Source organism: Neolamprologus brichardi, chromosome 6 (assembly GCF_056152115.1).
Source record: "Neolamprologus brichardi isolate AB-2024 chromosome 6, ASM5615211v1, whole genome shotgun sequence".
Lineage (NCBI taxonomy): Eukaryota > Metazoa > Chordata > Actinopteri > Cichliformes > Cichlidae > Neolamprologus > Neolamprologus brichardi.
In genome coordinates, this window is record NC_142109.1 from 2,953,710 (window position 1) to 2,980,753 (window position 27,044).

Genomic DNA, 27,044 nt, shown 5'->3' on the forward strand with positions numbered 1-27,044 from the left:
TAAAGTTAGGGCATGTGGGGATTGCTTTTATTTTTCTTTAATACTGATATGTTTATTTGAGCAAAAGGGCATATTGTTTTTTTTACACGACAAAATCATATGTCATATGGACTTTTTAATCTGGAGAAAACACAACTTACTGATTTTTCAAGATAAAATAAACAGTCTTTGATTAAAAAAAGTCTGTAAAATGTTATAAACATATTATTATTGTTATTAATATTGCCAGTGTATGATCGTACATACACACTCTACGATCGCTATAGTCTGATGTATTTTTAATATTATTATTTTAGTTTTTGTAATAAAATAATTCCCATATGTCGGATAAATAAAATATTTCCCATTCAACCGCATTGCATAGTTCTGATTATTCCTACAGGCTTGAATGCAGCAAGCCTTCGCCTTTCGTGTTTGATGACGTAGCCAACCGGCTAACCGGAAGTTTCGGTCATTTCCTCTCCGACTCCTCGTCGTGTTCTCTAAACTAATAATTTACGGTGATGCGGCAAGAGAATAAGGGGTCGTATCGTCTTATCTGTCGAACTACAAACAAGATTTATTAATGTTTGTTACTGCCATGGTGGAGAAGAGGCTTCTGTAGGTACGTTTATAAGAGCGAGTGATAGCATACAGGTGCTGTGATGGTTATCAGTTGTTCGTAAACGTATCCGGTTTGTAATTGAACAGTTATTAACAATGATAGCCACATTTGTAGCCAATAAATAAATACAACATAGAATGTATTTTCCCCTCTGTTATTTGGTTTGGGTTACAGTTATTGTGTTTTATGTAACGGTTTTAGCTTATATAACTGAGAGGTAGGCTAGTTACACTGACCCGTGGAAAAAAAGGCAGAGATTATGCTAAAATGGTCCTCTTCTATTTAACGACAGCGTCTAACAAGTGCAGCAGGGGATTTAAAAACATATCACAGATTTGAAGCACAATATGCTTATTGTTCTGGCAGGTAGGCTAGAGTAATTTGTTTGTTTGCAGGTGTTACAAATAAATTAGATTTTTTTGAGGTTGTAGCAAGTAAAGTTAAGGCCTTACGAAGACAAACAGTGTTAGTTAGGTCTGCCAGTGTACAGGCTGCCAGCTGATTAGAGTAAAGTATTTATTGTGTTGTAAAGTTTTTATTTTATTTTTGTTTTTACATGCATTTAGACAACAGGGCATTGACATTAATTAACATTGAGCCTCTCCCCGTCCCCCTTCTTACTCCCTTCCAGCAGAAAAAAAATTCAGTTGACAACATCATAATCAGCCTGCAGCCGCCATGAGGTGACGACTGTGACATTTTGTACTTTTGCTGACGTGGACACATGGCAAGGTAATAAACCGATAACAGTTTCTGCTGTCAGAGTATTCCTGAGAAGCCCTTATGCTTGGCACTCTAACAGATGTTTTTCCATGGCTGTGGGAAACACAGGTGTTACTACTTATGTTACTGTGGGCTCAGCACTTAACACAACAGAGCCTTTATTAATGCTATTACTTAAACTTGTATTTACCTACTGTTTTATGTCAAAATGGCTGCCACGAGTTACGTCTGCTGTTGTATATAACAGTATCTGCTGTGTCTTCGTCTTCCACAGGATTACTTTGTCCTGCCTGCCAGCCTCCTGGTACTGCAGCGTGTCCCTGCTGTCTCTGGGCTGTGCACCAAGACAGAGGCTTCTGCTCCTGCTGCTGCTGCTCATCACCTCTGTCTTCTTCCTTCTGGAAACCTACCAAAGGCAGCTATGGGGCACCCAGCGACGGTCTGGGACCCAAATTAACAAGTGAGTGGACGGAAATGAAACAAATAAACTCATTTCATTTGAGCCGTACACAGAGGCTGACAGAGTGGCCTCTTGCAAATCTGGAAGCCTTTTGGTAACGTGTTTTCCTCTTATATGCTACTTTGGGCTCACTTTAATAGAATTTTGTCTTCCTGTGTTAGTTTGTCTTGTTAGAAAATGCAATTTCAAAAATCTAGTCCCAAAACCTTTTCCAGTCAGTGTTGTAGAAGCTAAGCTAAACAAAGCATGGCTCTAAGGGAATAGGAGGGTGAAACAGCATGCCAAAACATGCCATAAATGTAGGTGCATTTCATAATCAGCCACCATTAATCTGAGCAATGAAGACTAGAGAATTTCTTAAGTGCCGCCATGTCGATCATATTCTCTTTGAGCTCAAATAATGCAGGCCCTCCTCTCTTTCAAGTGTGCTCAAATGGAAAGCTCATGGTAAACAGATAACCAGCTTTGAGAGCACTGTTGAAAGGACTCAGTGTGTGGGACCGACTGCAGGTGTTCTCCTCAGTAAACAAGGGAAAGATACTAAATAAGGAGGTCATTTGGAAAAATGTAAATGCGGTTTCTTTGTATGAATGTGTAGAACATTTGTTTCAAGCGGATTTAAAGGAAGACGCATGTCTGTGGATATTATTTAAGCTCTTGACACCTTTGTGCTTTCTTTGGTACATAAGTGCAGTTTTCTGAGTATATTCTTCACCTCCTAATGTTTCTGTTTGCTCTCCTTCAGATACCTCTCCCTCACTGAGTCTATGGAGGCTACTGACATCCTCAACCCTTCACTGAATTATGGCATCGTGGTGGACTGTGGCAGCAGTGGCTCCAGGATCTTTGTGTATTACTGGCCGCCCCATAACGGGAACCCCCACACCCTACTGGACATCAGACAAATGAGGGACCGCAGCCGCAACACTGTCGTCAAGAAGATCAAGCCTGGTGAGTAAGCGAAGCTCACTCGGAGTTTGTACAGAGTGTGAAAGCTTGCTGAGAACTTATAGCTCTACATGAGCAAATGTTAGACTGGTTTTATGAATAGATCCTCTGCTACTCCCCAGGCAGTATGGTGTACAGTGGTTAGAACTTCAAAGCCACAACGTTTCTAGTTCAGGTCTACTGATTGGCTGGGGCCTTTCTTTATGTATCAAAGTTTTAAGACATGGATTTTAGGTTAAGTGGAAGTTCCTAGCTGGCCTTGGATGCGCGGTAGATGAAGTGCTTAGAGCATATAGAATTAAACACTGTATGAATGTCTGGTTAAAGTTCTTTGTCTGGATTTGAAAAGTCCTGTCTGTCCATTTTTATCGTCCTTCATCCTCTTACATATTCCTCACATCCTACTGTCTGCACTCTTGTGTATCCTCCTCTCTCTCTCTCCCTTTTTTCTTGTAGTATAGACGTCCGTTCTTATTATCTGCTGTGGTAGAATAACATGTGAGTTATTGACCAGTTTTGTGAGCCACTGATAATTTTATGAAATGTTTTTTTTTTCAGATGGGAATTAGTTTGCAAAAGTTTCACTGTAAAAGGCTTTTTATAAGAACTGAACAGTTTATGTGTATTAAAATGCTAAATGGCTTTAATTTGAAACATATACAGGAAATGTTACATTTGTATAAATGGCTTACCCTTAACAGAACAGGAGCAGGTCAGAGTACTAAAATTCTCTTTATACTCAGTCAGAAATGGTAAATGGCCTGCATTTGTATAGCGCTTTACACACACATTCACACACTGGCAATGGCAAGCTACATTGTAGCCACAGCTGCCCTGGGGCGCACTGACAGAGGCGAGGCTGCCGGACACTGGCGCCACCAGGCCCTCTGACCACCACCAGTAGGCAAACATGGGGTTAGTATCTTGCCCAAGGATATTTGGCATGCAGCCAGGAGGCAGCCTGCGATCGAACCACCGACCTTCTGATTAGTGGCTGACCTGCTCTGCCACCTGAGCTACAGCCACCCCAGAAAGATTTAGGAAAGGCTAGTTATGCTCAGCAGTTGAGGTAAATCAAAGTCGGATGGCATAAGATGTTCACGTAAATGAATGAGCAATTAGAAGAAACATTGTTTCTAGGTTTGCTTAACTGTAACTGTTTAAGCCTGATGTACAGACCAGAAACAAAGTGACGAAGACTGATTGTTTATTTGTTTTGTTTTTGGTGCCAGACGGTGCCAGTGAGACAGAAGATGATGGCGACAGCGAGATCATTTCTTATTCACTGTTTGCCCTCTGGCTCACGGCCAGAAAAGTGAAAGTCAGAGCACGTGAATCTGGAAAGAACATGATGGAAAACAGAAAGTAGGAAAAAGATAAACAGATTTGGCTTCAGTTGTTTTTGCAAAGTGAACTTTCTGATGGTGTTACACTTAATTCCATTTTAAGTATGTGACTAGACACTGCCGTATAAGTCACTTCTAATTGAAAGATCCCAAAATTAAAATGATATAGAACCATTTAATATTCGTACATGTATATTTTCTTTATCTCTTTTTCATTATGTCGTTCTCCTCCTCTTCATCTGTCTCATCCATCACTTTTCTATCTCCCCTCATTTCCACCTCATCCTCTTCCTCCTCACCTCAGGCCACATCTCCTGAACTAAAATCAGAGCTCTAACACACAGATCTGTGCATTAATGCTTATCCATGCTTATCCATGGCTGATATTATCACAATTACTTAATGTCAGCAGATTAGATATGCAACCCTCCCGACTTGTATCCGACTCCTTCCACAAATGTTCACAGCCTCCTCCAGAACAAACAGACACCTGGCATGTTGAGTAAGAATAGGATTATGCACCTAAATTGGGAGGGGTAAAAAAAAATCTACTAGATTTTACACACTGTACCTTTTAATTAGGGGTGCAACGATACACAAAATTCACGGTTCGGTTCGGTTCGATACTTTGGTGTCACAGTTCGATATTTTTTCGATACAAAAAAAATGTTCATGCCTTTTTAATTTGTCATTTATTAAATTTTCACGGCACATTCTGCACCACATCTCTGTGCGTTCATCATTTGTTTGAAGCCAGCTCACCTCCTGCAACCACTTTTCCGAGAATACGCGCTTCTTTTGTGGTTCGGACTCCTTCTGACATTTCTTTGGAGGTGGAGGAACATCACAGTAATTGCTTAAAGGAGCTTCTTCGACATCTTTAAGAGTTCTAAACAAATGTCTCTCCTCCTCCAGAAAATCTTATGTATGCAAACACGCGTTGCAACTTCTTATCTTGTGCGCGTTTTTTTATTTTGACAGTGAATGCGAACCTGCGGACCACTTATGTGCAGCCCTGGTTATTTAGCTCGTCATATTGCAGCCACAGAAATTCTTTTGTCCATGAAACCATAAAGCTGCACTTTCTTTTTGCCTTATAGTCTGATTTGTCATAACTTTTCCGTTTTGTGGTAAGCTTTTCTTTGGCTGTCACTTCTTCACCCTGACCTGTCTTATTTGGCTCAGCAGAACTAAAATATATATCCTGCTGCTTTTACACACGCACTTACATAACGCTCAGCGATTCTCTGCGCGATCAACCTCTCACATGTTTAAGCTGCAGGAGATTTCACTTGTCATGTTTGCATAGTAAGCTAACGATTGATAAGACGATGTCAGAGGAATTGGTGCGCAAATTATCATCACTCACCAATCAGTGCTGTCGCTCTCTATACACAGTTCGCGCAGTTGCAAAGTGAAAGAAAAAACAAGCGCAAATTCAACTGCGATTTCAATATGTCACATATTGACAGTGGCTCACCGATGCCAATGACATAATTACCCAGCTACATTTCCGAAAGAATGCAAAAGCATTGACATATATTTTTCCTTCCTACGATAGGCCGACAGGCAGGGCAGAGATAGATTTTGGTAGCCCGACTGGAAGATTTTTAGATTTTGCGAGCCCTGTATCTGATCGAGAAATCACTCATCTTTGGAAAAGAGAGTTTATTACAGAGAAATGTCTCTTTCCAAAATAAAAGCTATACTATACGCTTCTTCTGGGCTATATTCTCAGCAGCATATTAAACATATCAGGTCCCCATAAGGAGAATCATGTGCTAACGGCTGTCTAAATGACTCGGGTAAAGTTTGTATGCGTGCTTGTTGTTTTTGTCTGCTTCCACTTGTCTTTGCACTAGGATGATGTCGGAGTAAATGTGCAGTCATATTCGTTGTGTTCCCACTAGTGCTGTCAGCGTTAATCTCGTTGAAATGACGTTAACGCCACAACACGGCAAATCTCCGTTAACGAGCTACGGCGGATGTGCGTAGGGCTGGACGGCCAACACGTTAACGAGCTAACTGCGCTAACACACTAGTTCCCACCCATGTAATTGAGCATTGCTGGCACATCCAACATACTGTTTTACTTTAGTCCATGACGCGCTTACCTTCAGGGTCATACTTCACATGAAAACCAAAATAGTTCCAAACGCCAGATCTGAATGAGGGTGGGGGAGGTTCAATTTGCCATGTTGCAAGGAGAGCTTAACTTCTGTCTGCTAGCTTGCCCTGCGCTCAGTGAATCTGTGTTCGACTACTCCGCCTAGGCTGCACTGTCGAGTGCAGATCCACTGAGCGCTCAACACAGACAGCACCGTCAGAAGGAAAGTTGATAAAATAAATTAAAAATTTTGTATTGTTCGATACATATGCGTACCGAACCGAAAGCACTGTATCGAACGGTTCAATATCGATACAAGTATCGTTGCACCCCTACTTTTAATAATTAGTCACATCAGTGGTGAGGAGCTTTCAGTCCCTGCGACTTTGTTTTATCTCTGCCACAGCAGGCAGATTAGATTGAATGCTGCAGTTAAAGGAAACCTGACCCTTTGAATGCCGGGACATCGTTGTGTGACAACCATTCTAATCGTTTTCCTTTTAAGGCTTTTATGATTGATGTGTGGTGTGTAAGGTTATAATGCTGATGTCTTAGCTTTGTATAGTTCAGTGATCTGCATCAAATACTTCCAGATTTTTCATATCATTCAGCATTTATTCCTACCAAAACACACTGATATATTTTAGATCATGTCATGTAAAGTGTTTGTGTGAAACCTCAACTATACCTATATATTAGTCATTTATTAGTCATTTTATGACCCACATTCACTCTGTTCAACTTCATCTTATCTTGACAGCATTAGATTTTCTTTCTGTTCCATTATGGGCGACGTATTAGCTTTCTACATTAACTAGCTCTGATTTTATAACTAGCTAAAAATTGTGAATTTTGTATTTTATACCTGATTGTACTGTGTGTGTGTGTGTATTCTCTCAGGAATCTCCACTCTGGCAACCACACCAACGCAGGCCAGTGACTACCTCCACCCTCTCCTCAGCTTTGCTGCTGCTCATGTCCCAAAGAACAAACACAAAGAAACTCCACTCTACATCCTCTGTACTGCTGGCATGCGGCTGCTGCATGAGAGGTAAACAGAACACCACGCAACAGCATCAGTTTTTAATCTAATGGTATTTTAAGGGAGACCTGGTATGGTTGCTTCCAGCTCCCACTGTGAACCATTTGACTCTACTCTAGTAAAGCTGATATAGTCTCCCTCACCTTTCTTCTGATTGGCTGTCCCTTGTAAATGAAGGGTTTGCAGCTTTCCTCACTTGTTCTGTATTTCTTTATTGTGAACAAAACCTCCCGTTTTATGCTGTACTTCTCTGCATGTAGGCAGCAGGCAGACATTATAGAGGATCTTGTCACCGATGTCCCCCTGGAGTTTGATTTCCTCTTTTCCCGTTCACATGTTGAGGTCATCTCTGGGAAACAGGAAGGTGAGCTGACAGGCTTGTTTACCCTGCTGATAGTGGCACTCTTTAAATCTGACACTTCTAACTGCTGCCTGCGTGTTTCTGTGTCTTCTCACTGTGAAACGACATGTTCCTGTGACCTCGTAGGAGTGTATGCTTGGATTGGCATTAACTTTGTCTTGGGCCGCTTCGACCATCCTGATGAGGGTGAGTGTGACGGAGGCATGATGTTTACCAAACTCACACTAATGTTTGTTTTACGTGTGTTTTATGCAAAATTGTTATTTTTTTGGGGGGGTGGAATTTTTAAAATATTTGTAAAAAAAAATTTTTTAGAGGACGCCACAGTCGAAGTGACGACAAGTTCTCAGAACCAGCAGCCAATCAGCAGACGGCGCACAGTGGGCATCATGGATATGGGTGGAGCTTCGCTTCAGATCGCCTATGAGGTGCCCAGCGCCATCACCTTCAACTCACCTCAAGAAGTAAGGAAATACTCTGAGTACTGACCTGTCCTGCCTGTGATGTAGCCTGGAAGGCTGCTCCTGTCTGCATTAGCGTAACACCTCTGTGTGGTTTTCAGGAGGAGGCAGGGAAGAGCTTCCTCGCAGAGTTTAATCTGGGCTGTGATGTCGAGCACACGCAACACGTGTACCGAGTGTATGTCACCACGTTCCTGGGCTTTGGAGGAAACATGGCCAGGCAGCGCTACGAGGACCAGCTCTTTAACAGCACCTTCACCAAGAACAGGTTAGTCACATGTGTTTTTTATGCTTGAAGCACACTGTGAGATACCTGCAAATATCTACATTTTGCATTACAGCTGCATAACTGATATGTGTCTCATTTTTCCTTTAGACGGAGCTACATAGTAAAACTGATATTTACAGGCAGTTGTTATTATTCTGTAGCCAATATATTATAACATTCACTTTACTTCTAATTAGTGTGAATGCAGATTAAGCATTCACAGCATTATAATACAAATCTTTGTTATTATTTTTCATTATTATTATCCTGTATTGTGTATGTTTTTCACCAGCTATCACCTTCAATTTAGAAAAACCATTCAACCACCGTTAGATTGCTCTTCTTTTCTACATGTCTGCTTGTATTTTTCTCATTTATAACTTTTATATTTTTTGAAATATTCAACTTTATTCAACAAAATTTATAATGTATTTCAATGGAGAGAAGTGTTTAAACCCTCTTTTAAGTTGCTCCTCTTTTAACTCTAACTGCTTCCACACACGTTCACCTACAGACACCTTTCAGACTTTAAAACGAAGCCAAGACATTAAACTATTGAGCTTGTATTTATCTTTTCAATATCTTTTATAGTTTTTCTTCAGTTCCAGTTTTCATGCTTTTTTTCACCCGTTTCAGAGTTTATGATGAGTGTCTGTGGGATTGGTTAGAGTGGGGTAGAGTGGGACAAGTCCAAAAATGAATCACATTTTTTTGTCTTTCAACTGCTGCTGTGTTGACAGTTTTCCCTCTACAGCCATTGTTTTACTCATAGCCATTATTGTCCTCCTTCATCAGTGTTATTATCATTAAGGTTCTCCTATAAATGCCTCCTCCATCCAACTCTTCCATAGAGAACAATGTTAAACAGCTCCCATATTTACTCCAAAAGTAAGCTGAAGCAAACAAAAATCAACACCTGTCTCCCAGGTGTGTTACCATAAGAGACCAGCTTCTAGACGGTGTCTTTTCCTCTCATGCCTTTCGTATTACTCTTACCCAAAGTCAAGCTGGCACTTCCCACAGCTGTTTTCTCTATTTGCTTCTTTCCAGGTTTTGCTGAACCTTATAAAATAATGTCTGCCTTTAACTTGGTTTAATATCAGAAACTAAAAAAAAAACAGCGCCATCTACCTGCACACAATCACACATCCTCTCTAAAATCCAATCTGGAGCATGTGATGTGAAACATAGTGTACATACATTCAGGACTGGGAACCGTTTGTGTATAAAATGATATTAATAATTAATTATCTTGATTTGACAATGTTGATTCAGACTTTTAAACATCCTATAACTGATCAAGTATTTAATTCTGGTTCACTGACTTATCTAATTGTAGACATTTTTCTAAACCTCACATTCTTTCAGTGTAGCTAAGTGAAGGAAGTAGATTTAATTTTTTTTCATGTTATTGTCCAGATATCTAACCACACAGACGGGTCTGAGTAAGGACAAACCGTACCTGGACTCCTGCCTTCCCGTCGGACTGACTGAAACAATAGTCCGGGACAATCGCACGCTGCACCTGAGGGGTCAGGGTGACTGGACCAAGTGTCAGGAGGCAGTGCGACCCTTCCTGGGTCTCCATAATGGCACTATGTCACCAAGAGGTGTCTATCAGGTATGGACCTTTATGATAGCAAGGTTTTGTTTATGGTATTGATCACTGCTCAGTCTTTCCTTGATTCTTTATAAAGTAGAGATGCAAAGAAAAATTGGCATCTAATATTTTTGCAGGCTCCCATCAACTTCAGCAACAGTGAGTTCTATGGTTTCTCTGAGTTTTACTACTGTATGGAGGACGTGCTCAGGATAGGAGGACAGTACAACAGTGAGAAATACTCCAAAGCTTCTATGGTAACAGACACACAACACCAGTCCTTCCATTAGACAAATATATTAGATGAAAGATTTTAACATTCTGTGTTTGTTCAGTGAAAGTTCAGTTTCATGTTTCGGTTTATTTAACAGGACTACTGCTCTACCCAGTGGTCGACACTGAAACAGCGTCTGGAAAACCACCTTTACTCCAAACAGGCAGACGACAGCAGACTGAAGTAAGTTCAGTTTTCTGGCTGTATTCATGCTATTATAAATTATCCGTGGAAACACCTGCACAGAAACGACACACACACAAATAAATGTGGCATCTTTTGAGAATTTTCCAGTTCTGTGTGGGAGTTTTTTCATAGCAAAGAGCAGAACCTGAGATGTGAAGTGTGTAATTATCACAATCGCCAATTCACTTTTATTAGGCCACATGAGGAGGAACTCTTCAGTTACTCCCCGACTACTTCACTGACCATATGTAAAAAATGGACAAAGTTACGTCAGCCGTTGGTTTGTGGTTTATTTTTGTGTCAGCAAACCAAATTTCTAGAACTGGACATGTTTGTGGCTAAAATCTTCACATATTTAAGACACACACGTATTTATTCAGTCTAGCAAACTGCAGTTAATTGCAGATTGTCATATTGTATGTTGTAAATGAGGATACTTCTTTTCTCCTGCTTTCCACATATAAACGAGTCTCTCTGAACTTGATTTTCAGCCCATAAACTCTTGATAAGTAAGGCTGACCCAATTCTTCTACCATTGCACAACAGTGGATTATTTCAGTAACACCAGGAGCCACAGGCACATCCAAGCATTTCGAGGACAGTAAACAAAAAAAACAGAACAAATATTTCCAAATTGCTCACTTTTCACTTCTTTACATCACTAACTATAAATTATGCATAAATACACAAACAAACTCAAATTTTACACGCGAGTCTTTATGACGTGACATCGCTAACATGAAAAAAAGAGAAAAAGCAACTCTTACCGTCATGTACCAGCTGAAATGTTCACCCCAGAAACTGATATGGCTTTGCAGCTAAGTGCAAGTTGATGTAACAGCCTGCTGCCATCGTTTTGCCACTTTCAGTCGTAGAGTTTCACCCACAGCTTTGTTTGTCTCAGTGGGAAATGGCAAATGAAGGCTAATGATGTCAGCTACATCACTCTCCAGACTGTGTTTTGATTCTTGAAAGAATGATATACTGCTGGTGGCAAAGTTGCAAAAGTTATTCCCTTTTTTGCCTGCAGGTGGTGCACATTTGCACGACTCTATCTGCAGTTGTAAATCTAAATGGCTGCTTTGTTTTTCCTGCCCTCAGATGTCACTTTCATCCTACTCTGACCTATTATTGTGCTGTTTTTACCTCAGGTATCAGTGCTTCAAGTCAGCCTGGGTGTATGAAGTGTTGCACTCTGGTTTCCGTTTCCCCACCAACTACCTGAACCTGAAAACAGCCCAGCTGGTTTATGACAAAGAGGTCCAGTGGACTTTGGGGGCCATCCTGTACAAAACCCGCTTCCTGCCTCTCAGGTAACTGTCAGATATGTCACACTTTAACTCTACACTAACTTACGCTGGTTTTACTTTCATTCATTTGCTCCTGTTATCCGTGCACTGAGTTACCTTTTAACTTGTAGGTTTGTTTGGGCAAAAACACAAGATGTGTCACAGGAATGTGCTTGCTATGAAAAATACGGCTTACGTCTTTATCTTGTCACAGTCTAAAATCAGCTATAGAGCGATTCAGTTCATTTTTATTCATGAAGCACCTGACACCTCGAGGGGCTTTAAACTCTAAAGTAAAGACGCTAAAGTAATACAGAAAAAAACCCAGCAATCACTTGGAGCAACCACTCGGTGACAGTGGGAAGGAAAAACTCCCTTTTAACAGGAAGAAACCTCCAGTAGAACCAGGCTGAGACAGGAGCAGCTAACTGCTTTGACTGGTGGGGGACAAAAGACACGCTGTGCAAGAGAGCCACAAATTAATAATAACAAGCACAGTGCATCATATAAACAGAGTTTGTTTACCTGAAAAGATTTTTAAAACATCCGTGAAATGAAACAGTTACAGAAAGTTATAACTTGACTCCCACCTCCCTAAACCTGCCCACCAAAAAGAATACACCAGCTAAACAGAGTGCTGCTCCTGCTGCTCTGCTCATTAGCAAGGATTTGTTTTGGATTAAACATGTGCTTCCTCTGCCCCGCTTGTTTCTCCAGGGACCTGCAGCAGGAAGCACTGCGGCAGAACCACCCCAGCTGGCTGCGCTCTTCATTCGTCTACAACCACCACCTGTTCTCACTCTGCATCCTGGTGGTGGTGCTGGCCATCCTGCTCTACATCCTGCGCCTGCGGAGGATTCACCAGCGGGAGCAGCGGCAGGCCGAGGTCCTGAACCTCCTCTGGGTGGAAGAGGGAGAGGCTCTCCTTCCCTGAGAAATACGTCTGGGACGGGAGGCTCCACACTAATCGCACACAGTCTTATATGTGCCTCACTGTGTGTGAAAAATGTGAGTATGGAGGACAGTTGAGGAAGGGAGAAATTACTCAGTGGAAAAAACGTGTGATTTGGTAGATTATGATGTAAGAGGAGACCAGACAAAAACATCGCAGCATGGAGACAGTTTAATGAGCCCCGAAATCAAACACCTCTGTATATCCTTTGATCGTACAGAGCTCACCTCAGACTGGAAAGACAGACTCTGGGCTCACTTTCTTCTCTTCACGACCACTTTGGATGAAAAGAATCACCCCAGGTTTACAGGATCAAACCACTCCTTTTTTTTTGGGGGGGGGGGGCTACCCATTCCTTCGAATATCTTATTTCTAGGTTACAGGCAGTGTGGATGGTTAACCTGGATGTGGTGTCATTGTTAATGTTTCCACTGCTGACTGAGGAGAAAACACGAGAGGATAGAGATAATTTTGCAATATGGGCTCGCTGGAGAGGAAAAGTGGTCATTCGTTATCATCTAATTGATTTGTTTTTTGTTTTATCATATTGAAAGTCAAAGCGGTTGCGCAAAAATTCAGTTCTTAAAGGGGACCTTCACATTTTTCCCACCTATGTACTGTTACAGTGTTTGGTGGTCGTATGAAATGTAAATGAAAGTGTCAAGTAATGAGGTCAGTCACTGGGCAATAATCTCTGTGGGTAAAAGCTCAGGCTTCAGACTGATTTAAACACTCAGTTTGACATTGTTTTTTTCTACCCTTGGCTCTATATGATGTCAGTGACAGGGGATAGCCCAAATATGGGCATCTCAGGCACATTACACTCACTCTGAGCACAGAAGCCCCCGCTGGCTTAAAGGGAAGGTTGCAAGAGCGAAAGCAGTTCACTTTAGATAGAAGATGAACTGGGGGGCTCCACTGAGGCCCAGTATAAGTTAAATAAGGATTATATTTAGACGTGAATCATACAGAGCTACTCTGGTACAGTCAAAGGATAAAAATGAGCATATTGGGTCCACATAAAACAAACCCAGGCAGCCTGAGCTCTTTAATGCGAGCAGAGCTGAGAGTAGGCAGAGGCTGAATGAGTGCCAGATGTTTATATGGACCACCCATCACGAGTTGTGTACATATATGAATGGATGGTATATGATGCATGTGCTTATAGAGCGACTTCCGTTTTAACGCGAATCCTGTTTACATGCTGTTTACATCACACAAACTCAACATTATGCCACAACATGCCAAACATTACTCACCTGTGTCAGTGGCTGCTGCAGATTGGAAATACCAGGAAAAATCTGCCACTTTTGCATACAGGTTTTTGTATCCTACATGTCCTGTGCTCCCCCCCCCCCCCGCCATCATTTCTGTAGCCCAGTGTTACCTTCCCTTTATCTGTGAAATGACACCTGTAACAAACCCTAAGCTGCTTTATACCTGAGAACTTATTTTTGTTTCAGCCTTCGTGCCCAGCTCAATTGCTCACTTCTGGCATTTCATTATAAGTTCGTGCAGGTTGATTTTAAAGCTTGTTGTCACCATTTCTCCATGATCAAAGATCGGCTTTCACCCACAGCTCCGTTCGTCTCGATGGGAAGATTTCCTTCAAAGCAATCCTGCAGACTGATGATGTCAGCTGCATCACTTTGGCCTCAGACCATGGTTTGATACTTGAATTCCACTGCTGTCCTGCCAAGACCCCCGTCCAACCAAATTTTAATCAGAGGGTAGGCAGGGCCAAGAAGCTTTTTAGCTGAAATAAGCAAGGAGGCTTAATCAGAGTCTGGACAGAGGCACTGAAAGCAGAAGAAGAACCTGCAGGCCTGGTTTAAGCAGATGCTGTCTGATTTTTGAATGCAATAACTCAGAGAAAGGGGGAGGGACACTTCCTGTGCCTCAGGCTTAGATGGATACTGGGACATGAACTAAAGTACAGAACAGCTCTCAGTCTGTGTTTCGAATATCAAGATGAACTACTTTAAAGCCATTTTTAGGAGTAGAGCCTAATGCAGACAAAGAGGTGTGTTCCATTCTGTGTCTACTGTATTGTATAGCTGTAAATTGAAATCACTGTTTTGTTTTTTGTTTGTTTTTGAGCGACATGTGCTGACAAACTGATTGAGCTGTGCAGCAAACCATGAAGATAGAAATATGTGTTTGAGCCACACCTGGTGGCATTTCCTGAGAAGTCATATAAATCATAGATCCTACAGTGGATTGTTTTTAAATGTTCAAATGTATGGCTCAGAGTTTCTCACAGCGATTTCTGTCAGCGGGACGGGGCATGATTCATCCAGCTGAACGATGATGACTCCATTGTTTTCAAAGAAAACTGTCCTTTTGTAAGCTGTAAGTGGTGCTAATGTGAATGTTTTGTTGTTTAGACAAGCGGAGCTGTTTGAGAGCTTTGCGTCATTTCAGAACGTTAAATATGTTCTCTTGTTTTCTCCGTTCTGCTGCTCCTCGTATGGATGAGTTCGGACTTGTCTTCATCAAATCGTCAGTGTTCATTTGTAACGTTTCTCCCATGCGTATGCAACAAATACGTTCACTCTTATATTCTTAATCAATGAGACTTGAGTGCCAACAGGTCCATTTTGTTTCATTCCAGTTCTTATGTTAAAAAAACTGCAAACCTCTTTCTGATCCATCCTGATGAGGATTTTTAAGATTTCTGCTGCTTCTGTGATATTTTAACTCCTGACGGAGGACCAGTCATTGACTGTCTTTCCAGAGCTGGGCATTGTGCAATCTTGAACAGTAATTCACTGAAGAGGAGACTTGATTTCAATGTTTTTAATTGTGGTACTTTTAATGTAAATGTGAACCGAATAAATCCCAATAAATGGTTCTTTGTAATTCAAGTGATTTGACTCTTGATAGCACACCTCACACAATGCACAGAACTAACTGCAGACGTGAAATGATGTTAGCTGTGTTCAAGCGAAGAGGCAACTGCTGGATATGAAAATCCAACATCCAAGTGCCAAAATAGCCTTTGGCTGCCCAAAGATCATTTTGGGCAGCCAATGGCTGACTGAAAAAGTGAGTCGGTCCAATCACTTCCCCTAGAGACCCATGTTAAAATCAAAGACTGTATACTAATAATGGCAATAGCCACGTTCATTCACTCACTGTTTCTGGACTCTGCGTATGAGGGTTCAGTGTAATCATGCTGGAACTGTAGAAAAGTAGTGACACAATCAAACACTCATCTCCACAGTGATGGCCATTACCTGCCTGAAACCGGAAGTGACGTCATTTTCGCGGAAAATGTAGTTTTTTTTACTTGTAGTCCTTAAGAGCCTATACTGGTGTTTTTATAAGTCATGTTTGACTTATAACCTCTTAAATTTCTCCAAGTAGAAATATATGTAAAAAAACCAAAAACGATTTTCAATTTTTTTGTAGTTTATTGCACTTTTTTGCAATTTATATAGTTACTATGGACTTAATGCATACATATTATTAAAATATGGGCTATAACAGTTGTATTGATTTATAGCAACTTGAAATGCTCCCAAAAATGGCACTACAGCATGTAAAAATATAAAGTAAGCTCTGGCGGCCTTGGTTCTATGGTAGGTCTTAAAGGGTTAAATATAATAGCAGACTATTTAAGAGGACTAACTTTTCAGTATATGAAATTATATTTAGCAGGATGTCTGTGCAATATCCAGCTAAGCTTAAAGCTGGAGTCAAGGCTTCAAAATGTATAAACAAAAACACACAGTTATATAGTTCATTGGGGTCAAATGATGACATTTTCCTATCAAATCATATCAGGTCATTTCTGGTATTAAATGTAAGTTTTTTAGGAAAAGAAATATTGGAACTGAAATGATCACAATTCATAATAAGTTGCTGTGGATTTTTCATTTTTGTTAGTCTGAGGTAATAAACCAACAGATCATATGTAGATGATATAAATGTAAGCAAATAAATGGTGCCATTTAATGGATCTTTTGAGAGATGGGTTGATACAGTTAATTAAACTTTACTGCCTCACTTCTAGTAACATTTATTCAGAAACTCTTTTATATCACTATATTTTCATCTATGAACATGTCAATAAGCTTCAGCTAAAGTGCAGCTAAAAAATCTGACAAGCTTCAGTGACTGTGCATGTGTGAGGAGATCAGAAGGTAAGCAGGGTTTGAAGATTTCTTTTAGGCATTTTTTCATCTTTAATGCATTAACTTACATAAGTTTTCATACAGAGCGATGGGAGTGTGAATGGATTTGAGAAAGACTGCTTTTCACTGCGCCTGTTCTGGACAGTGGTATTTGGATACTACAATCACCACAAGTACATGATTTTTATTGTATAAAATGACCAAATGTGATAACAAATGGCATTTATAATCAGAAAGATAGTTCATTTAAAAAAAATGAGACCAACAAAGTAATGACAAATTCTGTGGGTCTTCAAACAGGCCTTTGTGACAGGCCATCTGAAAAGTTTGTGCTAAAAACTGCTTTATTACATTAGCAAAGAAAGCTAACGTAATAAAGGATAAAGGATTTCTTTGCATCATCAGATGAGGAAAGAACATCAAGGTCTAATATGTTAAATTTGATAATACAGACAAAACAGGGACCCGATCCTTGGGGAGGACCGATTTTTGACGCAGCGTGTTTTAAGGTTTGAAAGCCACAGAGACGCGGTGGCGTTTAGAGAAAGCGCAGGTCAGCGATAGCTCAGTAGGTAGAGTGATCGGAAAGGCGGGGGTTCGAATCCACTGAACGGCTACCCTGAGGTACCCTTGAGCAAGGTACCGTCCCTACACACTGCTCCCCGGAGCTCCTGCTCAGTGGCTGCCCACTGCTTCACTGAGTGAATGGATCAAATGCAAAGAGAGTAATTTCCCCACGGGGATCAAAAAAGTATACATTATTATTAGATGCATACGGGATCACTAAGGGTTTTCGCTTAGGCAGCAGTTGTCCTTCACCTGGAGCTTTCTTTAGGTGCCGTCCCAGCTTTGACAAATGTCCAGCTGGGATAACCACATTTACTCAGAGCCTTCTTGATGTGATGTTCTTCCTGGCCGCTGTGTCTGTGGGGATGGTGTTCGCTCTGTGTTGTAGCGTCCTGATGACACCCAGTTTATGCTCTGGTGGACGATGAGAGTGAAACCTTAAATACTGATCCATATGCATAGGTTTAAACATCTACTTTAAATATCCCCCATTACTGATGGAAATGTTACAGTCTAAGAAGGCTAACCTGCCATTTTTCATATCCTCCCTGGTGAATTTGATGTGTTGGTCCACCGCGTTAATGCGATCCATGAATTGTGGTACATCCTGACACAAAGGTGTCTGAACCAATTACTTAGTGCTGTTCCAGGGTATGATAACAGAGATCTCTTTTCCACTTCTTTCATGTCCACATTGGTCACAACGGTGAACCCATGGCACACGCGGGTTAGTGCACCATGGGTTGTCATGGGGCCATGGGTCAGGATTACATGACCTTTGTATGTGAAATAGGTGGAATGAAGAGACAGTTCGAATAGCAAACACACTTGGTCTGTGGTGAGAGTGGTCCTGTTGCTGAGGTTGGGGTCATCCTGTAATCTCTTAGGAACAACCTCCACTGCTTCAGTGACTGGAACACAAGTGGTTTCATCTGCCTCCATAGGACATTTCTCACCTTCTCAACAAAATCCAAAATGTTCTGGATGTGGTGTTCAGAGCTGCCTACCAACGGGTTGACGATCGAAGCCAGAGACTTTGAGATGTTATAGGTGACCGAGTTGATCATACAGACAATTGGTGTTAAAGTTACACCCTGTTTATGTGGTCAATGACATCACTGATCTTTGATCAGTGGTTGTTGATAAATGATAATGACAATTTGCATACTGCTTAACTTATTTTACTTTACTGACTCATATAGCACTCTTCACAGGATATAAACCACAAAGTGCTTCACAATAATATAAAACAGATATTAATAATCAAGAAACTGTCCTCGCAGCCCATTGTTCGTCTGAGACATTCCCTTTCTCTTCGAAGAGAGAGCAAAGTCACTCAATGATTGACCGAACGTCTCTCCTACTGAAACTGCTACATCCAGATCCCATTTTTGGGATTTCCTTACCTGGATCATTGAGCATGCATCGAGACATCTCTGAAATAGTTGTGGTGAAAGTTGCCTCTATGCTACGGCCGACAGAGGGTCTGGTAAGAACTGGTAACTTTAAACTTGGGGGTGGGGGATTTAGGATTATAAAAGGGACATTTTAACACACTGTCAGCTGATATGCTTTGGATCAGTATCATTTTCTGTTACTTAAGTAAAATTTTTTGGTAAATTTTGTTTAGGTTTGCATCCAAATTTTCTGTCTGGAAGTATTCCAGTTGCTTTTTTCCTCCACACAATCTTTCTATGTAGGCTGATTTGGACTCATCCGAAAGCTCCAAAAGCTGTTGGTTCTGGGCATCTTCTTCTGCAAATTGAATGGCTTTTTAAAAAAAAACGTATAAAAACTGTTCCCAGTGTATCACTCTCCCTTGCTGATTCTATCTCTAACGTTTTGTTTGCAGTCATATACTTCAGTATTTCTGCTCATCTCTGAAGCGTTGGTTTTATCTAACAGAAATCTGAGCCAGACTACTGTTAGTCTTTCTGTTTCTAACTGTCTGCTTCACGTTATCATGTTTCCTAAACATTTGTGTTCGCTATGATATCATGTAAAAACATTAATAACGGCCACTCTAACCCTGTGAGGCCTGCTGGGGGAGCTGTTGAGTATTTGTAAACCTTTCAGGATCCCTAAAGGGAAATGCAAATCCTGACTGTGGCTCAGAGAAATGAAGAGAAACAATAAAGAGCACATTAATCGATAACACTGTCTCTGCCACACTAAGAAGGGGTAAAAGCAGCAACTGAAGTGTTTACAAAAGTTAGCACAGATACAGTTTTACATTAAATACAGGAAATATCACCACATGCTTCATTTCTAACCCGACATACTGCAAAAACATAAAAAGAACAAACTCGTGTTTTATTTTAAAAATATACTTTAATACAACAGCTGCATATAAATATTAAAATATACATTATACAGGTGTACAGTACACTCACACAAAACAAAAACAAAAAATATTAGGCTTCTATTTGTACGGCACTTCTTGTATTTTTTTTTCTTTTTTTGATTATTATTAAGGATTACGTACTGACTTACATAAAGATGAGTTAATGTGTTAACAGGTCCAAAGTATTACTGTAGTATTGTGATTACTGGATTACTGAGAGACAGACAGGGGGTGTGGGAGGGGGAGAGAAAGGGAAGAGGAGGAGACAGGGTTGCTGTACAGTATATGACATGGCATTGTGGAATGTTTGCTAGTCTCTTAGTTTTCCTTTCCTCCCATCTTTCAGTGTGTTTTCAGACAGATTAAAGAACCAGCAGGGATGTGATTGTTCACTCTTTATTCTCTCCACAGGATTTTTCTCTGGAATACTAAAGTATTATTTCATTTCTAATGAGACATGTTCTTCTGTTTTTGTTTTTTAAAACTGGTCACATCCACAACTGGCCTTTGGTTTCGACTCATCATCAATCTGGACAGAAACGACTGACTCGGTTTTGGTTAAAGCCACGAGGTGTGTCTCAGCTGCCACCGGCTGTGCCATCAACACACGTGCAGCACGTTGTTAACGTATCGGATGCTACAACCATGCAGGTTTTCAAAACCCACTAGTAGTACGAAATGCTCTGTGAGAATGAATATGAATGTCTGCATTTTTGGTCACTGCATACGTTACTGTCCTGCCAAAACATCAGCTGTATTTCCCCTGAAAAGTACAAAAGAATAACTTTTTTAACAGAAATGAAAGTGTCCTTTGGACTTTTCTATTAAACACCAGCTTCTGTGGCTGAAGAACAAAGGCACCACAGACGTGTCTAACTGCCACTTGAGGCTTCCTCAAAGGCAAGCCAATCCCCATAGACTCCCATGTTAAAATGCCCAACTTCTGCTATGAACATGATTACAGCCTGGTACAATATATAGTTTTGGTCTTTACAGCTAATTTCCCACTTTACTACAACTACAATTCACCCATTTGGATTTCTGGCCATGGCCAGTTTGACTGACAGGTCACAGGCAGCTCTAGGCAATGACTGTTTCTAAAGCAGAAGTTGTTTAAGTGTGTCTGTCTGCATAAACGGGGTTCACCAACTCCAAACACACTCCTTTGGTGTCCTCCGAGATCCTGACAGCACATTGGCAGAAGTGGATGATGTTCGTGTCTAAGATCCAAAAACTACAGCATGAAAAGCACAGTGACACTTTCTCTTGCTTTTAACATTTGGTGTCCCTTCAGCTCATTGGAAGCCTAGCTTTTGTTTTCCACAGCTGGCTGACGAACCAACACCAGCACAAGCAAGAGAAGCTCCCAGTTGTACCAGACTGTACACGTCCTCCACCTGGAAACGGAGCTCAGTGTAGGGAGATGATTCTTTCTCAGACTGCCAGCGGACAGCGATCGCACTGCTTGTGCTGGACATATGAATCCTGCTAAGCCTCAGCTTGAACTGCATGTCCCGGCTTTAAAGGTGGTGCTGGTTCAATTCAATTCAATTCAATTCAATTTTATTTATAACCCAACAATCATATGACCCCCTATGAGCAAGCACTTTGGCGACAGTGGGAAGGAAAAACTCCCTTTTAACAGGAAGAAACCTCCGGCAGAACCAGGCTCAGGGAGGGGCGGGGCCATCTGCTGCGACCGGTAATGATCCTTCCGCAGGATCATTACCGGTCGAGGATTTTTTAACGGAATTATCTGACAAACAATGTGACTTTCTAACTTGTGTGGACTTTCAACAAGTCTGTGTTTGAGTTTTGATGACTGCATTTTGAATATTTTATCACTTATACCTAATTAACAGTAATCTCTTTGTGGGAACTGTAACCAAACAGTTTGCTGGCCTCAGCTGACAGTACAGTGCTTTCACCCTCTAGCCTAAATACAGCTCCAAAACGAACAACAGAGCTGCTGCCAAAATGTTAATGGCGAGAGTTCAAATTCCACTCTGATAAAGACATATAAAAGATTAGCAAATTAGTTAAGATGACATTGCAACCGCTGCTTTAACACAAGACCAAAACCTCACACACAACCTCATAAGGTACGATTTAACCTTTAGCAACAGTATTTCCCAAAGCACCAAGCAGTTCCTCTAAAGCCTTGAAGTTGTGGTATCTTGCTGCCTGAATAAAATGTTCAATAATTTATCATTAAGTTTGCAAGCGATCTAGGTTTGGCAGAACATGGTGTGCACAAGTAGGACCTTGTTAATCATACAAAGTCAGAGTCAGAGTGTAGTCAGAGTCCTTAAACAACCACTGCCAGATGTTCTAAAAACAGATGTTCCGCTCTCTGATTTAAATGCAATGATAACACACGAGGCACCGACCGGCAAAGCCTCGTCTAGCTCCTTCCACTTCAATTTAATTGATGGAGAAAAGTAATATGGACCTGCAGGTTGAAAATGACACTTGGGCCCCATCTGGCTCCTTCCAGATGGAAGTTTCCAGGTCAGCAATAAAGGAAGCGGCGCATCGAGACGCAGGCCACCAGGGCGATTGAAAGATATCAGAGTGTGGCAGAGGGTGGAGGTGACGGTGGGGATTAGAAGGGTTCGGATAAACTACTCAGGGTCCCTGACTAAGTGCCGCTTCCCTGGCCTCCTCTGCCTTTGAAACTGGAGAAGCCAGAGTGTTTCCAACAATGAGAGCAGTGGAGCAGAGCGGGGACGGGCACTTGGAGGTCAGCAGCGTCCCACCGGTGTAGTCTTACTGATGAGTCTATTCAGCCCAGCGGGTCCACAGGGCCTGAATGCCTGGTCCAAAAAGCCACTGCAGCCATGTGTAAGCTTAGGAAGGTCAACCACTTCTAATTGTTCTCACCCTAACACTGCTGCTTCAAGGATTTAAGCTACACTTTACAAACATGGCACACACAGAGGTTAACACTTCTTCCTCGGGCAGCTATAAAAACGTCAGAGTATAAAAAAAACCAACAATCTGTTAATCTCGTGATTTTAAACAGTTTCTGAAGATAACAGACAATGAAATAAAATCCTGTTCACAGCAGCCAGAAAAAGGGACGGTCTGGTCACCTCGGTTGTGAAATCACTTTATGACCAGAATTACTGTTAATTCATTTTCTCATGTTTTGGTTGCAGTTCAAAATTCCACTGGAAGTCTTTCAAAAGCAGAGCATCTCCACACAGCACAGCTGTGTGTGCGATACAGAGCTTTTACTGTTTTATAAGCCCACAGAGGGGTTTTTGTTGTTGTTCTAATAAGTACCTGCCTCAGTTATATTGCATCTTTTCGTATCCATACTTCCGTGCCAGCATTTAATGCACCTCTAATGTTTAAAATGTCAACAGTCAACGATACTGCTTTGAAACGTGAAACTTGGTCTGCTGAGATAAATGGATGAAAAGATTAAAACCTCCCTGTAACGTTTTCAGTGGGAATTTCCACAATGGTAGCAATCATTAACAGCCTCACACGTGTGTCCTCTCTGTACCACGTATGCAGAAGCTCCTTACTTTCAACTGTCACCATTCCCTAAACTGCTGAGCTGGACCCAGAGCTCCACTCAACGTCTTCCCCTTTTCTCCAGAACTTTCTCAGAAAAAGCCCACGTGCACATGAGCAACAGGCAAGTTTCACAATTGTTTACTTCTCTCTGCATCTGGCAGATGGCGACACCCGACGAGGAAGCCAGTCAGATAAGAATCGTCCAGTTTCTGCAGAGTCATTGTCTATATTAGGTCAGATGTGGACAAAGTTGTAAGCCGAGACTGTTTGTTCTGGGCTGTTTGTTAAACTGAGCCTGGGCCGGCTCGGCCTGTTCTGACCGTGAAAAAGTGAACAGTGACCACACGACTGACATCTTTGGGTCAGTTCACTCTCTCTCCTCCTTCCAGGTGCACACAAACAGAAACACCACAGAGGAACTGAATCAGGAATGTGAGAAACAGAAACAAGTGGCCTTGCCAAGACCGGCCACTCCCTATTAAAGCTTTACAGTTAAAGGGATATCCCACAATACAACAAGCTACAGCATCAGTTAAGGCCCTTAGATGAGCGCTTGTGTAAAACCGGCTGTTTTTCTGTTTGGATCAGAGGCAGGAATTCACCGTGTTACAACTGTTTGCAGTTTCTGGCATATAGATGAGTGTACACAGCAGATGGTGCGCTGTGTTACGTAACAGCGATCTGAAGGAAGGAAAATATCTGTACAAACTTGTGTAGTCTTTAAACACAAAGACCTCATCCTCCTCCTCTGACGTGACAGATGGGCGTGAGAGCGTTTTAAAGCTCGGCGATCTGCACAGTTGTTTCTCTGCTCTTCCCTCTTGTTTTCTGTTGTTGTTGCACGAGCTGCTGCCAGCGCACGATCCCGTGACTCTGCTGGCAGCATCAGCAGCTTCCCAGCCCCCCGGGAGAAAGTGTGTGTTTTGGGGGGTGGGTTATGGGAGTAGAAGTGCACACCATTAGCTACACTCAGTGACCTTCCCCGAGATCACGCGTCTCTTCACGGATGATCACATGAAAGCCTGAGCGGGTTTCTGTGGTAACGTTGAGGACGCCTCATTGACATTAGAGCTGAATCGGGTATCTTTTCATTCTCAGACCGTCTTTGGCACCAGAGCCTCGGCGCTCTGTTCCCCAGCAAGGAAGCCGACAGGAATCCTCTGTTTACAGTACAGCTTTATACAACCATGAGCAACATTTCCCAGAACAGAGCGGATGCAGAAAACTCAAAGCAGGAGTGACGCTAAGCTGCCCCTCAGTCGTCTAAAAAAATGACAACAAGCAAGACATCCACGAGGTGAAGAGTTTAAGTTGAACCGCTCCGTTCCTGAATGAGACAGGAAATGTCTTGTTTTTCCAATTTTTTTTCCATAGAAAGGGGACAGTGTGTAGAACAGCAGCTTTGGAATGCAGCCCAGATGGGAGCTTGTCAAGGTTAAAAAACAAAAGGGAATCGCTCCGTGAACAGCCGCTCCCCTATGTATATTTCCCAGATATGATGTTCACAGAAACCAGTGCCCACCACTGTTTCCACAAATAGATTTCAACATAGATTTCCATGTATAGACTTAATTTAAAAGGAAAACATTCTGCTTCACCTTTTTTTTTGGTGACCCCAGATGAGCCTGCATTTTTTTCCTTCTTCTTCTTCTAAGTAAAGTCAAGTGATGCCAAGCTTGGCGCAGCAGTCACGAGTTAAGTTTTACCTTGTAATAGGTTTTAATAACACAGGTCCCTGTGGCTTTAAGCTCCAGGCACTTGAGAAAGGCGTCATTATGCAAACAAACCGCCTATTACAACAGTACGTCCTTGCAGGCCAAAACCCAGTCAGCAGTTACTGCCTCATGCCTCCAAATGTGTTTGCATGACTTTTCTGTCATCATATAGTAGCACCATACTGAAACAAGCCCAAACCAGCAGTTGGTCGCAAAGCGCTCGGTGCCCTCAAGTCTCTCAATCAATATCTGTCTTTAGAAAAAGGTGCCAAGAGTCTTTTTTTTCCTCTCTCTTTTGGAGGATTTGAAGCCCTCTTCAAAGGTGCTTTGTTGCTCTTACCACAGTGCAATTCAAAGGTCTTAATTAATTTTTTTAGCGTCCAACAACATTTACAGAGTGTGGACAGGTGGGTCTCCAGCTTTAGCAGAGACCACAGAAAAATAAAGAAAAACAGAAATTAAAAAGGCAGATTTTTTTTTTCTCAAAACTCTCAAGACTGACGCCCACTTTGTGGGCTGTGGCATCATCAAATAACAACAAAATCAAATCAACAAAAACTAATTATTTGCTTTCTAGCTCTACAAGTGTGTGTGTGTTTTTTCTCTATTTGTCATTGCAAGTCAGGAAATTGCGCTACATAATCAGGTCAGGGGGTTGAGGAGAGGGCTTGGGGCAGGCATCGAGGACACTTCCCTTTTTTGGGGTAAAAAATAAATCCACCACAGATCAGCTAAAGGAGCACCAGGCTGCAGAGCTAGACGGCCAACCAATCGACAAGTCCCGTCTGCCACACCACGGCCTCTCGGGTCCGTGACGGTAGTGCATTTACGTGAAAAGGATCAAAGTCTATCAGGTGATGCCCATCTTTGAATGATGCACGCAGGTAAATAGGACAAGAATTAAAAGTGTATCAGTCACTTCACCCCTCTCTCAGCAGGACAGGATGGTGTGTTAATGGCTGGCAGCATCTGAAGTGGTGACAGAGTAGTTCAGCAGTATCACTTATCTTTGGTCAGTTTAAATTAAGGTGCAGTTTGTTTTCTTTTTTTTTCTTTTGATCTCTGCTCACATTTTGATGGGGTGACGGGGGTGTCAGAGAGGGGTGACTATTAAAGCTCCGAGGACTTTTCCATCAGTTACCATTGACTGGTCTGGCATTGGGTCTCATTTCAGATGCTGGTGCAATTCAAATGATATGCAGAGCTTCTATAGGAGCCCAGCCAAACAAAAAACAACAACAAAAAAACCCCCAAACCAAAACAAACACACCCTCTTCTTTGTTTCCCGTGCCTGGGCTCCTCCCACTTCCTTATTTTTAGAACTTCCTCTTATCCTCAAATGCCCCCTCGCCCTCGGCTCACTAACGGCCCCCTGACAACAACTACGACCATCTACAAAACAGTGCAATGTCTATTCATAGGCACAATGGGGTACAAATACAGCACAGAGAGGGAGAGAGGAACACTATACACGCTCATACAGTATGTTACACGCACACACTTATGCACGCACACAGAGAACACAGAATACAGAGACATCAGCAGCAGCAGCAGGAGCAGCAGCAGCAGCTCTGGCCTGTTGGTGGTTGTGGTGCAGCCTGCAGAGACAGAGCGGTGAAGACGGCTGCTGTTTGGAGGACCAACAGGAGAGGACCAGGAGCAAGGTAGCAATTTACTTTCGCTTTGTTTAGGCTACTCCTTCCTCTTCTTCCTCACCTCCTCTTGGTTCCCAGCCTCTCCACTTTGCCGTCTCTTTGCTTAAATGTGTACGACGTGAGAGCAGAAGAGGTGTGGAGGAGCTTGGTCTCGACAAGTTGGTGGTGCTGGGAGGGCGGGGTTGGAAGAAGAGGGTACGGAGAGAAAAGGGACTGCTGTTTTGGGGTTTTACCCCGATGCCTCATCCCCGTCCTGTGAGGGCTCTTTGCGTTGGTTCTGACCGCCTGCGCTGGCTGCCAAAATCCTCTGCACAAAGTCTTTGGTCCGCCCAGCAACTAAGGGACCTGAGGTAGCCATGGAGATAAATTAGGAGGTGCGATGGAAAGAAAGGGACAAGTCGCAAGCAAAATCAAACCTGTTTTTATAGCACGAAATATCCAAACTGCTTATTACATATCTGCAATGTTAGTCTGT

General features: G+C 42.0%; 2 protein-coding genes across 6 annotated transcripts in view; one reads left to right on the forward strand and one right to left on the reverse strand.

The window, feature by feature from the left end:
- The first annotated feature begins 436 nt into the window (after positions 1-436).
- Positions 437-15,483, forward strand: LOC102782490 (ectonucleoside triphosphate diphosphohydrolase 7-like). Of its 4 annotated transcripts, none has more exons than XR_015719104.1 (15): positions 437-604; positions 1,236-1,336; positions 1,602-1,787; positions 2,533-2,738; positions 7,089-7,239; positions 7,491-7,594; positions 7,718-7,777; positions 7,907-8,055; positions 8,154-8,320; positions 9,740-9,941; positions 10,058-10,177; positions 10,292-10,377; positions 11,532-11,693; positions 12,387-12,677; positions 12,842-15,483. XR_015719104.1 is itself a non-coding variant. In XM_087841479.1 (14 exons), the coding sequence occupies exons 2-14, from the start codon at positions 1,329-1,331 to the stop codon at positions 12,601-12,603; spliced, it is 1,818 nt and encodes a 605-aa protein (XP_087697605.1). In that variant the 5' UTR covers positions 437-604; positions 1,236-1,328; the 3' UTR covers positions 12,604-15,483. The 4 variants fall into 4 exon arrangements, 2 of the variants coding, with proteins under 2 accessions (XP_087697605.1, XP_087697607.1); XR_015719105.1 differs by having other exon boundaries at positions 14,201-15,483; XM_087841479.1 differs by having other exon boundaries at positions 12,387-15,483.
- Positions 15,484-19,638: 4,155 nt separating this feature from the next.
- The window catches only part of LOC102799559 (uncharacterized), a 36,586-nt gene continuing 29,180 nt past the window's right edge, over positions 19,639-27,044 (reverse strand). For both annotated transcript variants that reach the window (XM_006806148.2, XM_035914470.2), the window contains one exon: positions 19,639-26,914. In XM_006806148.2, coding sequence (XP_006806211.1) covers positions 26,799-26,914 — 116 coding nt within the window. In that variant the 3' untranslated portion in view covers positions 19,639-26,798. The remainder of the gene's footprint in view (positions 26,915-27,044) is intronic.